Source organism: Heliconius melpomene, chromosome 11, assembly GCF_056956725.1.
Source record: "Heliconius melpomene rosina isolate 202511_hmr_F chromosome 11, ASM5695672v1, whole genome shotgun sequence".
In the NCBI taxonomy this organism is placed as follows: Eukaryota; Metazoa; Arthropoda; class Insecta; order Lepidoptera; family Nymphalidae; genus Heliconius; species Heliconius melpomene.
The window spans coordinates 3,694,193-3,710,615 of NC_140399.1; the positions used below are offsets into that span (position 1 = coordinate 3,694,193).

Here is a 16,423-nt window from a genome sequence, read left to right on the forward strand (position 1 = left end):
TATATCTAACTCGGATATTATAAAATTGCATTTATATTAAAAAATATCTGTTTTTTCAAGACTTATAAATGGCTTTGAATCTCCCATAGCCAGCACGAAAATATTATTTCATCTAGAACTAGTAGTTCCTGAGATTAGCGCGTTAAACCAAACAAACTCTTCAGAATTGCAACATTAGCATAGATTAGAAAATAAGAATAGTAAAAAAACATATATTTCTTAAGCATATTTATATAAGAAATCTATTATAGAATAAAACCTGTCAGTTCCAGTAGCAAACAAATACACGATATCTTGAGATGGTTATAAACGTTTTATTGCTTAATTTAGCACCGCAATTAAAAAGATCGTAACTGGTTGCGGCGTACCATGCATTTCTACTATTTTTTCCCGCGAAACCACTTAAGCAATATCTAAGAGATCTAAAGTTATTTTATTTAGCTTAAAGCTTAATAATAAGTGTAATTTCAAAATCAAATCAAATTCACGCTGTATCCCGCACACAGCGGGTTAGGCAGAGGGAACCAAGACACTCTGTTCCCCACTTTCTGCTGAATTCTGGAGGCACCACGTACCTTTCTTTTCACATGTTTATATGTTGCATAATATGTACTGAGTATCATAGTTGCATATTAAACAGGATCGCCGGGCTGTTGCCAGAACGAGAACAAGATTATATGTATATAATTTTCTATATGCCTTATTCGAGAATATTTCTGAAGCTAATCTAAGTAATTGCTCCATATTTGTATTTTCAAATTACCTAATTATAACTTTTTAAGGTTATTTAGGGATAAAAATATTAACTTTTAAAATTATTTTTCGTGTATCTATAAATATCTCAATTTAGATTTTCCAATTCCATCATTTTACTGTATTGACGTCGTCTTTTTATACGCTATAAAACTTTTATTACCTTTTACTCACCCTTCGATTTCAATTTGAAATTAAAAATGAGAAATTTATTGATAATAAAAATTATTGATAAAAAAGCCTAATTTATATAATTTGTTTAGAATGACATCACAATGCCACGACCAAGCATCCCGTTTCGTTTACATCTTGACCCGGGGGAAAAGTACAACCCTGACTCCAGAGGACTTTGTGCCGCTAGTACAAGACGTCGTCGACACACACCCTGGACTGTCCTTCCTTAAAGAAGCTACTGAATTTCACTCTCGTTACGTTCATACTGTAAGTATAGAATAACTGAAATACATACATATATTTCAATAAGGAAATAGCAACAGGATAATGTCAGCTTTACGCTGTATCCCGCACATAGCAGGCAGAGGGAGCCGAATGTAAGACTCTTCGTTTCTTTCCGTTTCTGTGCACTCATTATTAATTTTATGGAATATATTCATTTAGGCATACTAAAACAAATATTATAGACTTGTGGATAGTGAAATGTTTTCTCTATTTTGCTCTACTATCATTAATATTCCAGAATTTATCAGCGTTAAGCTAACCTTGACCCATCTCCAGAAAGTTCTGACAACTAAACTGCGGATAATTGAATTTAATATTATTTTAGCCTATGCTTACAATATCTAAAATTGTCTATTCTACTCAATTTGATAATAACATCTATATATATAAAATCGAAAGGTCACTCACTCATCACGAAATCTCAGAAACTACAAGTGCTAGGAATCTCAAATTTTGCATAGGAGTTACTTATAGGACGCAGGTGCTCGCTAAGACGGGAATTTGCAATATTCGACCTCTAAGGGGTTGTTTTTGGGGTTGAAAGTTTGTAGGAAACTTCGTTACTGCAAATGCTAGGAGTCTCAAATTTTGCATAGACGTCACTAGGACGCCTTTAATGGAGACAGAAATTAATAATAACATAGTTCACGCGGGTGTAACCGCGAGCGGGCCGCTAGTTTTTAATAATTCTAAGCACGTCATTCAATCATTAACTATTAAGTTGTTTCAACATTTGATGAAAAAAAATATCTTAATTAATGACTTGTCGTTATAGAATTATGTATTCTAGTGCTTATAAAATATATTATGAAGATTTTCCCCGGGTCTTCTTAGACAAAGATTCCGTTACATAATTAGATTAGATTTCGTTTTGCTACCCAGAAACTTTCCTTAATTTTTTTTTCAAAGTAAACAGAAAATAAAGATGAAAATAGGGGATCAACATACTATTAAAAATGTCTTTCCATAAAATTCCCGAGTGTGAGCACAAAAATATTAAGTATATTTTTAAAAGTCCCTACTAAATTTTACAATAGAAATTTAGGTGTGTACGTAACAAGTGACCGACATACGATTTTATACGATGTTCATAACTTTTTATGAGCTATTTTGTTTGTATTATATTTCAATTTTGAAATAAAATTTTATATAGCCTTTTATTAGCCTTTTGGACATGCGAAAATACCTATATATATTTAATTATACATAAATTTTGCTGTAGTCACAAATAAACCTTTAAACATTATTACATACTGTTTTAAACCCTCCATTTCCTGATTTCTCCAAAAATATTTGTATTGTATGGTATATAATCAATCATGTCAAAACCTCTTTACTTATCACATTATTCCTTAATGTATATGGATGACTTTGTATGGAAGTTCATGTAACCGCACAGTAGAGAAATTTGTATGGCCTTAAGAATTTAAAAATTCTGGCGACAAGGCTGACCTGCCAGCTATAAGTATTTTATTTGTGAAAGTAATCAATTGATATGTATCTCCACAGGTGATCGCCAGGATATTTTACTGTGTCAACCGCTCTTGGTCCGGAAGAATATCTATACCGGAACTTAGAAGATCTAATCTATTGCAAGTTATTCAGCTCTTAGAGGATGAGGAAGACATCAATCAAGTTACACAATACTTTAGGTGAGTTATAGTTCTAATAACAAATTTATTTATATTTATTCTCCTGTTTTCTTTTTCTTTTTTTGGGTTTCCCCATTCGGTCACACTGTTGTCCGTCTGTCAAGATCATTTATCTTCAGGTCGGATGGAAGTATCAAGCTGAATTTAGTATTAAATATTGAGGTTTATGATCTCTTAGAGAAGAGAAAAAAACTGATCTTCTAAATTGACGCAACCAAATATAGATACATTTATGTATCGTTTTTATTGCATAAGGATATGTACCCTATAGGTTTCCGTGGACCCACAGTTATAAAATTTAGCAAGTGAAATTGCAGTACAATAGAAAAAAATCCGTAAATTAGATTAGATATTTATATTACAAAGAAAAACTAGTACAAACTTATAATTGTAATTAATTTCATACAAAATGCATCAATACGCTCGTATACGTAAGTTTGTCAAATCTTATAAGTTGTACTTCCTGTAGACATACAATCCTGAAATTTGTACAGAGCTTTTAGTGAACGAGTCCAACTCGTACATAACCATTTTTTTGTATATATTATAATTATGTAACTAAACAAAGAAAAAACACAAATTCTTACTTTTACTTTGTGACAGAGCATGTCTTTATATATATAAATATATTTTTATTGCCTCATTGTGCAAATTTTAGTAATTAAAGTGTTATTTATGGTACGTTTGGTACTTACAGTTACGAGCATTTCTACGTCATTTACTGCAAATTTTGGGAATTGGATAAAGATCATGACCTGTTCATTGATAGGCATGACCTCGCGAGACATAATGACCACGGTGAGTTTCAATATACAAAATTATAATAATTATATTAAAATACTAGCGGCCTGCCAGCGGCTTTGTCCGCTTGAAGTACATGATTATTTAAGTATATGATTACCTTTCCACTATACCAAAATTCGTAATACCAACTAAATATCAAGTTATATTATTAAATCATTGTCCAATAAAGTGTTTTTGCTTAATATAATTTAAATACAAAAGACTTTTAACATTATTTCAGCATTATCAAGTCGAATGATTGAACGAGTGCTCTCCGGCTGTGTGACACGCGGGAACCAGAACAGACTGACCCCAGACGGTGAACCCCGAATGTCCTACACTGAGTTCGTGTGGTTCTTACTAGCAGAAGAGGATAAGACTCATCCAACTGCTATAGAATACTGGTATAGGTAAGTTTTTTTAAATTGTATGGGATTCAATGAACTTTAATAATGTTGCCATATTATAATCTGGTAACAGGATCTGGTAGGATTAGACTTTTATACGCAACTCTTTCGAAGTGAAAATCTTTTTATTAATGTACAGACCAACAAGCGTTATACACCAGCAGAAATTAAATATAATATTTATTTTTAAAAAAAAGATAATACAAATACCCATTAATGTTTTTCAAAATATAATGTGGCACAACAAAACTTAAATATTCGTTCCATGAAACAAAAGCCGATCACCTATCAAGTGTAACAGTGGAGAAATTACAAAAACAAAAACGTCGCATGCATGGCGGCGCTCGCACTCTAGAAACTTCTAAATGATCTGGTCACGTAACCATTGCCATAATTATATTATTTTATGATGTGCGGAAACATTCGCCTATGATGTAAAAAAAGAAAAAATATATAAAATTATTAATAAAAAATAAATCGATCTTAATCTTAAATACTTCATTCAGTAAGTAATAAGTCTAAAAGAAAAAGAAATTTAAATCTTATTCTATGCGAGGTCATAAACGTTCAGGTATTTTATGGTACTAAAAACTTCTATTTTTCTTAATAATAAACATCATCATAGCTAAATTTTATCTCAATTTATTAAACTGTTACTAAATCTTCTTCTATACCAATATCATAAATAAAACTTATAAAATAATATTGAAGACCTTGTTTATATTTTAAGTATTCTTTCTGCGTCTCATAATGTATGCCTTTTGTGCTATATTAATATAATATTCTGTCAGTTTACTTAAAATAAGGCTTATAAAATTATAATAAAATTTTGCACTCAACCAAAAAACTAATAAAACTTCTTGATCTAAGGATTCTGATTTAGTAGTGTTCATAAAAAATGTTCAAGGATATCCAGGGCCTCCTAATGGAACCATCAATCATACAGTTATAGTTGATTGACCTTAATTCTATCGTAGATGAAAATATTCGTTCTCTACAATTTTTAACCTATTTCTTTGTTTTACTTTATTTTTCAAAAAGGAGGAGGTTCTATATTCGTTAACTATATTTGTTTTAAATTAAAAGTTTTTACCAAGTGACGCCGTCGTGGCGTACGGCACAAACGCGACGGTTGTGGGTTCGATCCCCGCTCGGCGGATTAAATTATTATTCATAAATATTTTCATTTCTTCGTTTCGCTTCTTCAAAGAAAAAGCACGGCGTTGAGTTACTTACCACGCAATGTCCCGAAAATACAGGAAGGAAAGGTAAGGAACGGATTGTCTTAACGCTACGTTTCTTCTGTTTACCCTGATATATGCGTTCTACAGCTTGAAGCTGAAAAGAAAAATTTCTTAAGTGTTTCATCACTGATGTAAGACTACACAAATATAATTAATACCATCTTGAGTTGTGTAAAAGAAGATTCATAATAGAAATAGATAGATAACTATCTATAATAATAGAAGTAAGTGTTTTGCGTGATTAAGTGCGTGCGACAGAAACCAAGCGAAAGCGCAATGACACAGTTGACTTACCCGATTAACCGACAAGGCTTCCATTGTAGCGTAAAATATACGTACATACATATTTATTAGATCACGCTATATCCTATATCCATATACAATCTTATAATTTTAGCATAATTTAGTAGAAAAATATTTCTAGATAATTAGATAAATATATTAAGATGCTATGTGTAATTATAAGAATCAGCTTATTTTGTTATTTTTTGTTTTTTGATAAGGCAACATATTTTAAAGATCTATAAGTTAAATGAAACCAGTACGTAAAATAAAAACGATCAAAAACCTTATAAATTATGATATTAACGATATGCGGGAAATAAATAATTTTAATGGACTCTCCGCTTAATCTGAACAGAGTATATACTCTATGCCTACATAGTGCCTACTCATTCTTTCAAAGAAAATAAAATAAATGTAAAATTTCAGATGTATGGACGTAGACGGTGACGGATACATTTCTATGTACGAGTTAGAATATTTCTACGAAGAACAAATGCAGAGGATGGAAGCTATCGGTATTGAAACACTGCCATTCAATGACTGCTTGTGTCAGGTATTTATTTTAAATATTTCATAAAATAATATAAGTATAATGATATTGTTTTTGTATAAAATTAATAATAAACAGATAAATAATCAAATAAGTATTATAACATGATACTAAAGTCGAATTAACTTTAATTATTAAATAAAAAAAACAATCTCCATTTTCAGATGCTAGACATGGTACATCCTGCAGAAGACGGCAAGGTAACACTCACAGACCTAAAGAAATGCAAACTAACACCAATATTCTTCGACACATTCTTCAATTTGGAGAAATACCTCGACCACGAGCAGCGCGATCCGTTTGCAACACAACGTGATTCAGATTCAGAGGTACCTACAAAATCATATAAATAAAATTTAATATGATTTACCCATATTTATTTTAATTCTTGATTTAAAGTTTTTTTTACCTTCACTCTGTATCCCGCACATAGTACGGTAGGCAGGAAGGATGTTAAAACACTTCGTTTCCGACTTTCCGTTCGATTTCTGAGACTGCGTGTTGATTGGAACTTCACCCAGCGCCTTGTCTAGTTATCAAAGCGGGTTTCCACACTGGAAATAGCTCATTCGCTAGATAATCAGCCGAGACGGCCTCTAAAAAGATATTAATATCGTTAAATTGAAAAAAAATATTACGCTAGAATTATGTATTTAAATATGCCGTAATGAATGTAGAAACTAATCAAATTTTAATTTAAACGAAACCAATTGATTTTAGTTTCTTTAATGTATGGCCCAGACAAATAATCTTTTCATTTTAGAAAATGCTAATAATATTATTAGAAAAATTTAAAATGCCAACATGGCTCAAATGTTCAGAATTTCATGATGGCTTCACAAGGTTTATTTTAAAATGTTTTCTCTTTTATTCCAGATGTCAGAATGGGACAGATTCGCTGCAGAAGAATATGAATTACTCGTAGCTGAAGAAGGCGGCAGCGACGCGCAGGACCAAATGTAAGTATAGCATATATCACTGTAATATCTTTAATTTACACTATATTATATAATAACATTTTTCTCTAAAAACAGGCAATTATTTAAAATATATAAAGAGACAGAGAAAAGGAAATATATTAATCGTTTCTTTGAGTTGTGCAGAAGTAATCACTTACAAGGACATAAGTCAAACAAATAATGTATATTTGGTAAAGTACTATTATAACAGGTCCTGATAGTCGCAGCATTGTGAGGCACGTCGCTCCTAGACGCTTTACCCTGCACACAAACACAAATAACAGACAACACTGTAAGAATATGTTCTGAATGCACATAATACCAGAATTACAGATCTCTCCATATCCAAACCTTGAAACGTTATTTAATATGCTATTTATTTATTCAGTTTTGCTTTTAGTATATGATATTATTTATTATTATATATTTACTTATACATATATGTAACAAATATGTAGTTGTCATATCATTGGTCTAATTTCTTTCATCAGGGAGGAAGATAGAACTGGCTATGCTAGGGTAAGAAAGTGTTGTATTGCAGTGTATGTCTTGTTTGCCGCTGCATTGAATTTGCACAAATATTATATAAAAATGATATTTATTAATCGTTATCAGAACAATAACATACAACTAGAGACACTATTCCTTGATTAAATAGTCTCAAACGTGTATGTGCTGTATTTGGTCATCCCGATTAAGTATGCGAAGAAAATTACAATGATCAAGAAATTAAAATTAAAATATTGCTTGCGCTGAAAGGAGAAGCAACTTCCTTGTGAAAACCATATACAATTCAAAAATATTCTTTAAGATTACTCGCATATTCTTAAGCATTAATTTGGCTTAAACCTACTAATGTTAGAAAAGAATTTGCTACAATAACATTAAATATATATCATGTTTAAAATTTACTTAAAAAATTTTTTACTCAAAAAACATCCTTAAAATAGGCACAAACAAACTAGTTATATCTAAATCGATAGCTTTCATTGTGAATATCAAGGAATGGTACTCTCGTATCACACCATCTATAAGTTCTGATTTCGAAGCCTGATACAAGCTTGAGTGAGATAATAACGTTGCGACGTGACTTGAAAGAATTTGCATTTTGCTCCACAAATATATCGCTTACGACACCCCGATACGTGCAAACTGAATATCAAACCATATGTTTGTACTCTTAAAGAAATGTGAAATTTGCTTGAAGTCTGCCTTACTGATGAAATTTTTATCATTTCTACACTATTCATAATAATATGTATTTTGTTTTAATGTTTTATTTTGCCCTCTTTGGTCGATACTGAAACCGCTTTTGACGAATCTTTTCTAAGTATTCTTTAAAATAAATTTTACACATTCGTTAAAATATAATTATTTTCAATTAATATCGTCTATAGTGGTTTCATTAAACATATATATTTATTTCATCTTCTTACATTTACTCAGCTTTCTTTTGTAAATAATATCCAATATTGCCAGTCATGAAGGCATGAAGCGACTAACAATACAATCAAATTTGCAAATCTGATGCATTCAGTACATATTATTAACATATGACATTTATTTTATTGCAAATATCTGACTTAGATTTATGTTTCAGCTCATACGATGAGACGGATGAAGACTGCTTATCACCTAATCTAGATGACGTTACTAATACTGAAGTGATAGAAGATTCTAGTGTGGAGGAATCAACATTGAGCGAGGGCTCCATAGTGATGGCGTGTCGTAAGGACCCTTTGGGAATTGTTAATAAAGCGGCACCATCATCCGGCTTCGTTAACCTTAGCTCAATATACTCCTTAGGAAATAATGATCGAATAATCAACCAAAATAAAAACCCCATTCCCGAAAGAAAAGGAGAAAAACCAATACCACCCGAAAAACCAGTGAGTTTGATGATGATGAACGGTAAAATGGATAATAAGTTTGGTTTTGGTAACAACAGTTTTTTATACTCACAGCTTCTGAACACTAATGGGGGTGCGAAGTCAAAAGACCCACCTTCGTACACGGCAGCTACCAGTGACAAAGAAGCTAAAAAAATCGTTACATCTCCTAACAAAACAGTGAAGACACCAACGAGCCCAGTGAACGGAGTTAGTAAGATATCAGATAATTATGAAAGAGCGGTCGCAGAAAGATTGAGTCCACAGAGAGAAATTTCTAGAGTAAATCGCAGCAGTTTATTCAGTAAAGTCAATACAGGTATCGTGTCGGAGAAAGTGAAGAAAAATAATCGCCAAGAAGATGATGAAGACTACGCACGTGACAGCGACGAATGTTCTATTTAGTTTGGCAAACCAAAGATTGTGTGCAATTAGATTAGGGTACTTTATTGAACTAAACGGATTCGACGTGATTTTGTGGAATTCATGACGTTTTTACGACAATATGGTTTCAGAGGAATATTTTTTCAGCGTATCCTAGGCTCGATACGTGCCTTGAATGTAGATCAGTAGACATTTGAACAAAGTGTAGCATTAGTTTTTGCATTCGAGTTACATTAGTGCGAACGGTGTGTTTTAACATCGCTTAAGTTTCAGCATTTTATTAGTATTATGGACGTTAATAGTGTTAATTTAAATAAGCACTAGTTATTAAGTATATGCATGATTCGTGTAATCTGTATCAAAGATAGATATGTCGAATAGATATGTAGATATGTCGAAAACAAAAGTATCTGGATACGTATAGATATCGTTTAACTTTATAGTCTTTCTGAATATTGTCGCCATATTTTAAATTCAAAATTATACAAATAAAAAAGTACAATTTGAAGACATATTCTGTTCTAATTTTTTATTTCGGATTTGATTTTTGACAAAGTTATATATTAACGTCGTTTTGGTTTTTTTTATTCAAATTTCAAAAACGAATTTATTGTCTGTGCCATCTTCGTATTTCAAACGGCTATAAAGTGTAACGGTATGTGTACACGGGACATGGTGTCTTATTTTACATCATTTAATTAACTCATGATAAACATAATTGGCTTGCAATGCCTAAAAATTTAGTTTTAAAATAAAGTTGCGTCTAAAATCCGCATATAAAAGTTGTAACAATCATTATATTTATAATGTGATAAACTTTAAAAAGGCTTTTACGCACAACTTTACTTTGCAAATTTTCACATTTTATAGCTAAATTACTCACATACTTCAAAAAGGAGGCCTCGATATAAATCCGTCATCGCTAGTCGCTAAATTACTCATATCATCACTCCATCCACAGATAACTATTTTGGATATAGAAAATTACATATAAAATACGAAATCTAGATAAAAATCACCGCCAATCGCTTTTATATCAAGAAAAACACGCACAGGTATAATTTAGATATCAAAATATTTTTGTAAGACGTTTTCGTAAACGTTCTCTAGTTTTTTAACAGTAGTGTCAAATTAACTCGATATCGATTTATCGATTGTTGCGTATTAGCGCTCATTATTCGATGAATGTAGAATAATTCAAGTATTATATTATAGTTACGGTAAAAAAATATCGTAGTTTTTTTACATAGCAAAATTTATCTTTTTTCCTTAGACTAATGCGATCACAAAGTTCTTAATGAATCTCAGATATTTACTCTTAATCCGATAATTATTAACAAAACATTAATAAAATGTACTTACATCGATTCTTATCTATGGTCGATCACATTTATATATTTAATGAAAACGTTAATTCAGTCTTTTTCTTTTTATTTCCATTTAATATATGTTATTCCTAACTAAAATAATAGTAAGAATATTACTAAAGTAATAATTTAGTGTAAACGGCAGCTGTAAATAAGCTTGTAGTGAATGCTAGGTAGAACGTTTTCTCTAGTCTACAGGGTGCTGAATATGAATGAGCTAATTGACGGTCTACCTTTTTTATACTTTAGTTTCACAACAAATATCACAACCAAAGAATGGGTTGTTTAAATTGCCTATCACTTGTTGTTTTTACATACATAATATATAGATTTAAAGGGTTTTTTTTGTTCAATTTTAATTAGATTTTTTATTATCTATGATTGCCACATTTAAAATTGATTTATATATAAGATGTATATATATATATAAACTATACATTTAAAATAAAGTTTGTGCCTCATTTGATGTAAATTTATTGTGAAAAGCCTAATCTTCTATACTGTCACGAACTTTACGTTTACGTTACTAAAAACTAGTCATTTAAAAGCTTCCTCTAATCTCCAAACAATGAACTAACATTTACCAATTATTAACCAAATTGTTTGTTCACAATTTTAATAAATTTTATTGTTACGTTGTATTTATTCGATGTAGGTTGTTTTAATATTTAAGTTTGATTAATCCATTTGATGCATGTCAAGCATTATTAAGGCCCGTATTTATAAACGGCTCTCAAGTCTGAAACCGGTCTCGCGATGCCTATGAATGACAACAGCATCTCAAGATCGATCTCAGACTCAAGAGCGATTCATAAATACGGACTTTAGAAATAAATTTAATTAAGACATGATAAAATACATGTACACGTGTGATTTATAAAATTTTAAATTATTTGTAAATGCCTATTAGAAATAATATTGATTTTCAATATTTAATTAATTATGTGAATGCGAAAAATATTTTAATTTAGTTTTTTTTCATAGATACCTTCGTTGATATTAACTGTGGGACCTTATTGTAACACCTAAATACGATTTTCTTATGGAACAGCTAACGATACTTTAAAATGTTAAATAAGTATTAGGTGGTTTAACAGATTATTGATTTAACATACATTTTTTTTAATCATATTTGCTTGATGAACAATTTAAGGTATTCAGCTTTATTTGTATGTTTAATAAAAAATAACTTTACTACGCAATATTACCTTTTAATAACGAATATCTTCCAAATATAACCCCAAGCCATTAAGTGTAAGTAGTGCCATTAAAATATGATATAATCTTGTACAGTACAGTCAACAAGTTGTGGCCACCCTGAAGTTAGGTTTTCTGAACTATTGCGCTTTGTTCGATCGGAGAGACTATAATCAAAATCTGCACAGCACTCTACAGCGAAAATTGGAGAGGCCACGACTTGTTAACCCTACTGTACTTTGCATGTGACTGACGTTATAATTTTAATTATAAACCTTCTTTTTTAAATTTCACTAACAAATTTATTATATCTTATCGCTATTTGATTTGCAGTTTACTTTATAATTAAGAGAGTATTCTGCATTTATTTTGTTTTTTTTGTGCCCAAATATTAAATGTTTAAAATTTTTATAATTATATTTTTAACCGACTTCAACCAAGAGGGAGGTTCTACATTTATTTTTATTATGTTCTATATCGTATTAGGTATATAAAACATGTGTTTCCTATAAGTATACATATTGTTAATTACAATTTAATTATCAATTTTAATTGATTATATGAAATGGTTAAGATTTATTATTATATAATTAATAGTAAGTAGATGTTTATGTTGTAACATTCTTTTTTGAATTGTATTACGATTTACGATTATTAATAAACACGGTTATCATAATGACATTATGTTAAGAGATATTTGGTTTATAATAATGTTGTATTTCGTAAGTATTAAATAGTGTAGGTGTTTCGGTCTTTGATGAATTAGAAAAATTTATCGAGTGATAAAGTACCTAATCTACATTTTATTATATTTATTGGTACTTACATACTAATTTCATAACATTGGCTCTAACTTCGCTATTTGTATATTTATTAGATGCAACTGGTAAATTCTATTATAATAAGCGAACTTTCATGTCAGAAAAAAGATGGTAGTGTTATTACTTAGTTGTTAAGCCGTGTATCTATGGGGTGTACCTCCGTACTAAATATATGTTATTTTGCTAGAATACTAAAAACCAGATTTTTTACAAATGTTAGGGAAATAGTAGTTTTGATGTGTTAACATGAGGGTGACAGATCTAGTTAAGACTCCTAATAAAGTACATTATTGTATTACGTTTGATGTTTTATTTCAATTTTTCGACACATAGTATAATTCCATACCAAAAAGTTTTGGTAGATGTATACTAAATATTATTTACTTTAAATTAGTTTATAACCACCTTTTGAAATTTAGAGTATATTTTTTTTTCTAGTGTTGAGTGGTGGTATTTAATGGCGCGCTTTGTTATACCAAAGGGGAGAAAAATAAAAAAATCAAATAGTATTGTTCCCTCGACTGGAAGTCGAACGTACAACCATCCCGTTAACAGTCATATACTGCGCCACTACTACTTCAATTGAAAAAAAAACCGAACAAGCGCGAGTCGGGCTTTTTTCTTATAATTATAGTTAAGTTAGCTTTTATGGCTCTTATCTTAATTTTCATATCAATAGAAAATGCTCATCAACTTTTGTTAAGGCAGACATTTCAATATTATTTCTAGCTTAGCTGGACCGCGTCTTTAAATCAATTACATACTTATAAAATATAGATCCTGCAAAAGTCTCATATAAACTGATGAGATATACAAGTATGTACTTATATCAGAATAGTTTCTCTTTCGAGTTAATCATTCCATTTCTAAAAACACATTTTTAATATCATAGTTATGGTTTTAATTTCTTTTTTTCATCAACCTATTTTTTTTTATTAAATCCTTAAATGTAGTCGTAGGTATATTTTTTAATCTTTTATATTATTTCTATTATATCATAACTTTTTTTGTTCATTCTAGACTTATAAATATGTCATTGTCAAATTTGTCAATTGTCATTTCAATTTTGATATTTCTATGCTGCAAGTTACTGTGACCGTTAAAACATTATAAATAAAATATAAATGTTATGGAGGGTATTTACTCATCAATGTGCTCTTGGACCTATTAGAACATTAATAAAACCTGAGATTTTATCGAAAATGCCGTTTTACGCCGTAGCAAAAGGACGAACTCCAGGTATTTTTATGACTTGGCCAGATTGTGAAGCACAAGTGAAAGGCTTTCCTGGCGCAAGATACAAAAAGTTTGAAAATGTAGGAGCGGCCCAAGATTTTATTACTTCTGAAGGTGGAGCTAAAGCTTCACAGAAACAAAAATCTTCAGGCAGTCGATCTAGTTTTGGTAACAATTCTGCTAACCTCAAGAGATCGTTTTCTTCAACATCAAAAAATCTAAATGATTACAATCATATATCCAATAAAAAAGTCAAATCTAAACGTAAAGAATCTTCTAACAGTGAATATGATTCTGATGACTCAACTGAAATAGATTCTATATTATTAAAACAAATGGATGATATTGAAAAAAGGCTTAAAGGTTTTGAGAAAGGTGTTGATAAAATTATTAAAAAAAGCACCAAATCTTCTGACCGTAAATCAATTCTTATAGAACCTAGGAATGTATGTAGTAGTTTTCAATTAGATTCTGATGAATATGTACAAGTCTATACAGATGGAGCATGCTCTGCCAATGGTCGCAGTAGTGCTAGGGCTGGGTTAGGTGTGTATTGGGGAGATGGCCACCCTTTGAACATCAGTGAGCCAGTCTCAGGCCGAGCCACAAATAATTGTGGTGAAATACAGGCTGCCACTCGTGCTATAAAACTTGCTATAAATCAAGGAGTGAAAAAATTGGCTATCAACACAGATTCGAAGTTTCTTATCAGTTCTGTAACCAAATGGATGCCAGGTATGTATTTTTATGTTTTGTTCTAAAACATATTATTTAAAAAAAGAGAATGTTTAGTTTTTTAATTGATCTTTATTCAAATTTACCATAGATATGATAAAAAGAAATAAAAGACAATGAAATATATATATGTATACATTTCTCAGCTTCACACTGTATCCTGCTTATATGCTGTATAGATTACACCATGCTTTGCTTTATTAATAGAACAAGAAAAAGCAAATATTAAATAATTCATATTCCTAAGTGGAGATCAAACAAATTAGTCAGTACATGTGAGTCAAACTTGTGTACTGTGTCACAAAGGCCTTTTTATTAATATTTTATTTAACTTTAGGTTGGAAAAGCAAAGGATGGAAACTTCAGTCTGGAGAACCAGTTAAAAATGAAATAGACTTCAAAGATCTTGACAGTGTACAACATAAAATTCAGATTAAGTGGAATTATGTGCAAGCTCACCGTGGTATACATGGCAATGAAATGGCAGATCAATTGGCCAAAGCAGGAGCTGCTAATTATTCAAATAAATATTAACATTTACATCAGATTCTAAGATAAATAATAATTATCATATATTTGATTAGAACAGCTTTTATAATTCATATTTATGCTCTTCATTTATGCTATTTCTTTTCTGTCTGAATTCTAATCTTATATCTTCTTTCAAAAGGATATTTGACTTTATTTTTAGGATAAGTGTGGACATTTGAATGTAACAAGACTCAAACCTGTGCCACTTGGAAACTATTGTTTAATTTTTTTGTTTTCTTTTTTTTGTGTAGATTTTCATTATAATTGAAAATATTGTTTCTTTCAAAAATGAAGACTGGCTAATTACTGCAGGTCAGTAGAATAGTTGTTTCAACAATTCAGTATTGGATTACAAATGCAATACTGAATTGTTGAACTTATTGAATTTATATTATTCTTGATTAATATTATTAATGTATGGAATTTATGTTTTATGATTATACTAAGAACTCATTATTAGACTGCTAGTGTAAGCTGTGATATAAAGAATGTTAAGTTTCCTGAAGAAATAAAAAATTAAAGAATAAAATATTTTTTTAGCTTGAAGCTGTATCCTCCCATACATAGCATTTATTACAGACTTTTTTTTGCATATGTGGTACTTCACAGATGGTTTATAATTTGAGCATTTTAAGTTTACTTGCAATGTTGAGTTTCATCACACAACGCAATGCTTCCAGAATTCCCAGGTTCCCTTTACCTACCATCTCCTTGACTATATTTGTCTGATTTACAGCCCTTAAAGTGGGAAGCAAGGGCACTTAGGGGGAAAAGTTCTGTGGCCATAGTTATGTATGGTTCTGGAATGTAAAAACTGGACAAATGTGAGTTGAGCTCGCCCACTGAGAGTTCAGTACAAAAACTGGAGGGCTCGAGCGTTTTCCTGAAATTCACGCTTAGCTTAGCCAGAGCCCTTTCATCTGATACCTCACTAGCACTAGCGGCTTCAATACCAAATGTTGCCCTCCTTTCAAGGCTTTTATTTTTACTATATATTTATATACATTATTTTTAAGAATTTAACTACAAATGTAGTTGTTTTTTTCATTTTTTCCTGTTCTAATACTACCTGTAGATTTTAGCTGCCAAATTTCATAATTAGAATTATGAAATTTGGCATAAAAAAGATATGGCCGTTGATATCGCAAAAAACGCGTTTTTCGAAACTAAA

The 16,423-nt window shown here is 30.6% G+C and overlaps 2 protein-coding genes across 3 annotated transcripts in view; both read left to right on the forward strand.

Moving 5' to 3' along the window:
• LOC146534404 (serine/threonine-protein phosphatase 2A regulatory subunit B'' subunit delta-like) overlaps positions 1 to 13,048 on the forward strand; it is a 91,939-nt gene extending 78,891 nt beyond the window's left edge. For both annotated transcript variants that reach the window (XM_085193331.1, XM_085193332.1), the window contains exons 4-11: positions 1,017 to 1,194; positions 2,722 to 2,864; positions 3,562 to 3,662; positions 3,889 to 4,057; positions 6,010 to 6,136; positions 6,298 to 6,462; positions 7,010 to 7,092; positions 8,693 to 13,048. In XM_085193331.1, coding sequence (XP_085049457.1) covers positions 1,017 to 1,194; positions 2,722 to 2,864; positions 3,562 to 3,662; positions 3,889 to 4,057; positions 6,010 to 6,136; positions 6,298 to 6,462; positions 7,010 to 7,092; positions 8,693 to 9,386 — 1,660 coding nt within the window. In that variant the 3' untranslated portion in view covers positions 9,387 to 13,048. The remainder of the gene's footprint in view (positions 1 to 1,016; positions 1,195 to 2,721; positions 2,865 to 3,561; positions 3,663 to 3,888; positions 4,058 to 6,009; positions 6,137 to 6,297; positions 6,463 to 7,009; positions 7,093 to 8,692) is intronic.
• Positions 13,049 to 13,794: 746 nt separating this feature from the next.
• Positions 13,795 to 15,781, forward strand: LOC146534415 (ribonuclease H1-like). Its single transcript, XM_085192484.1, has 2 exons — positions 13,795 to 14,721; positions 15,059 to 15,781. Exons 1-2 carry the CDS (start codon positions 13,875 to 13,877, stop codon positions 15,253 to 15,255), a joined length of 1,044 nt encoding a protein of 347 aa, XP_085048610.1. The 5' UTR covers positions 13,795 to 13,874; the 3' UTR covers positions 15,256 to 15,781.
• Positions 15,782 to 16,423: the final 642 nt, after the last annotated feature.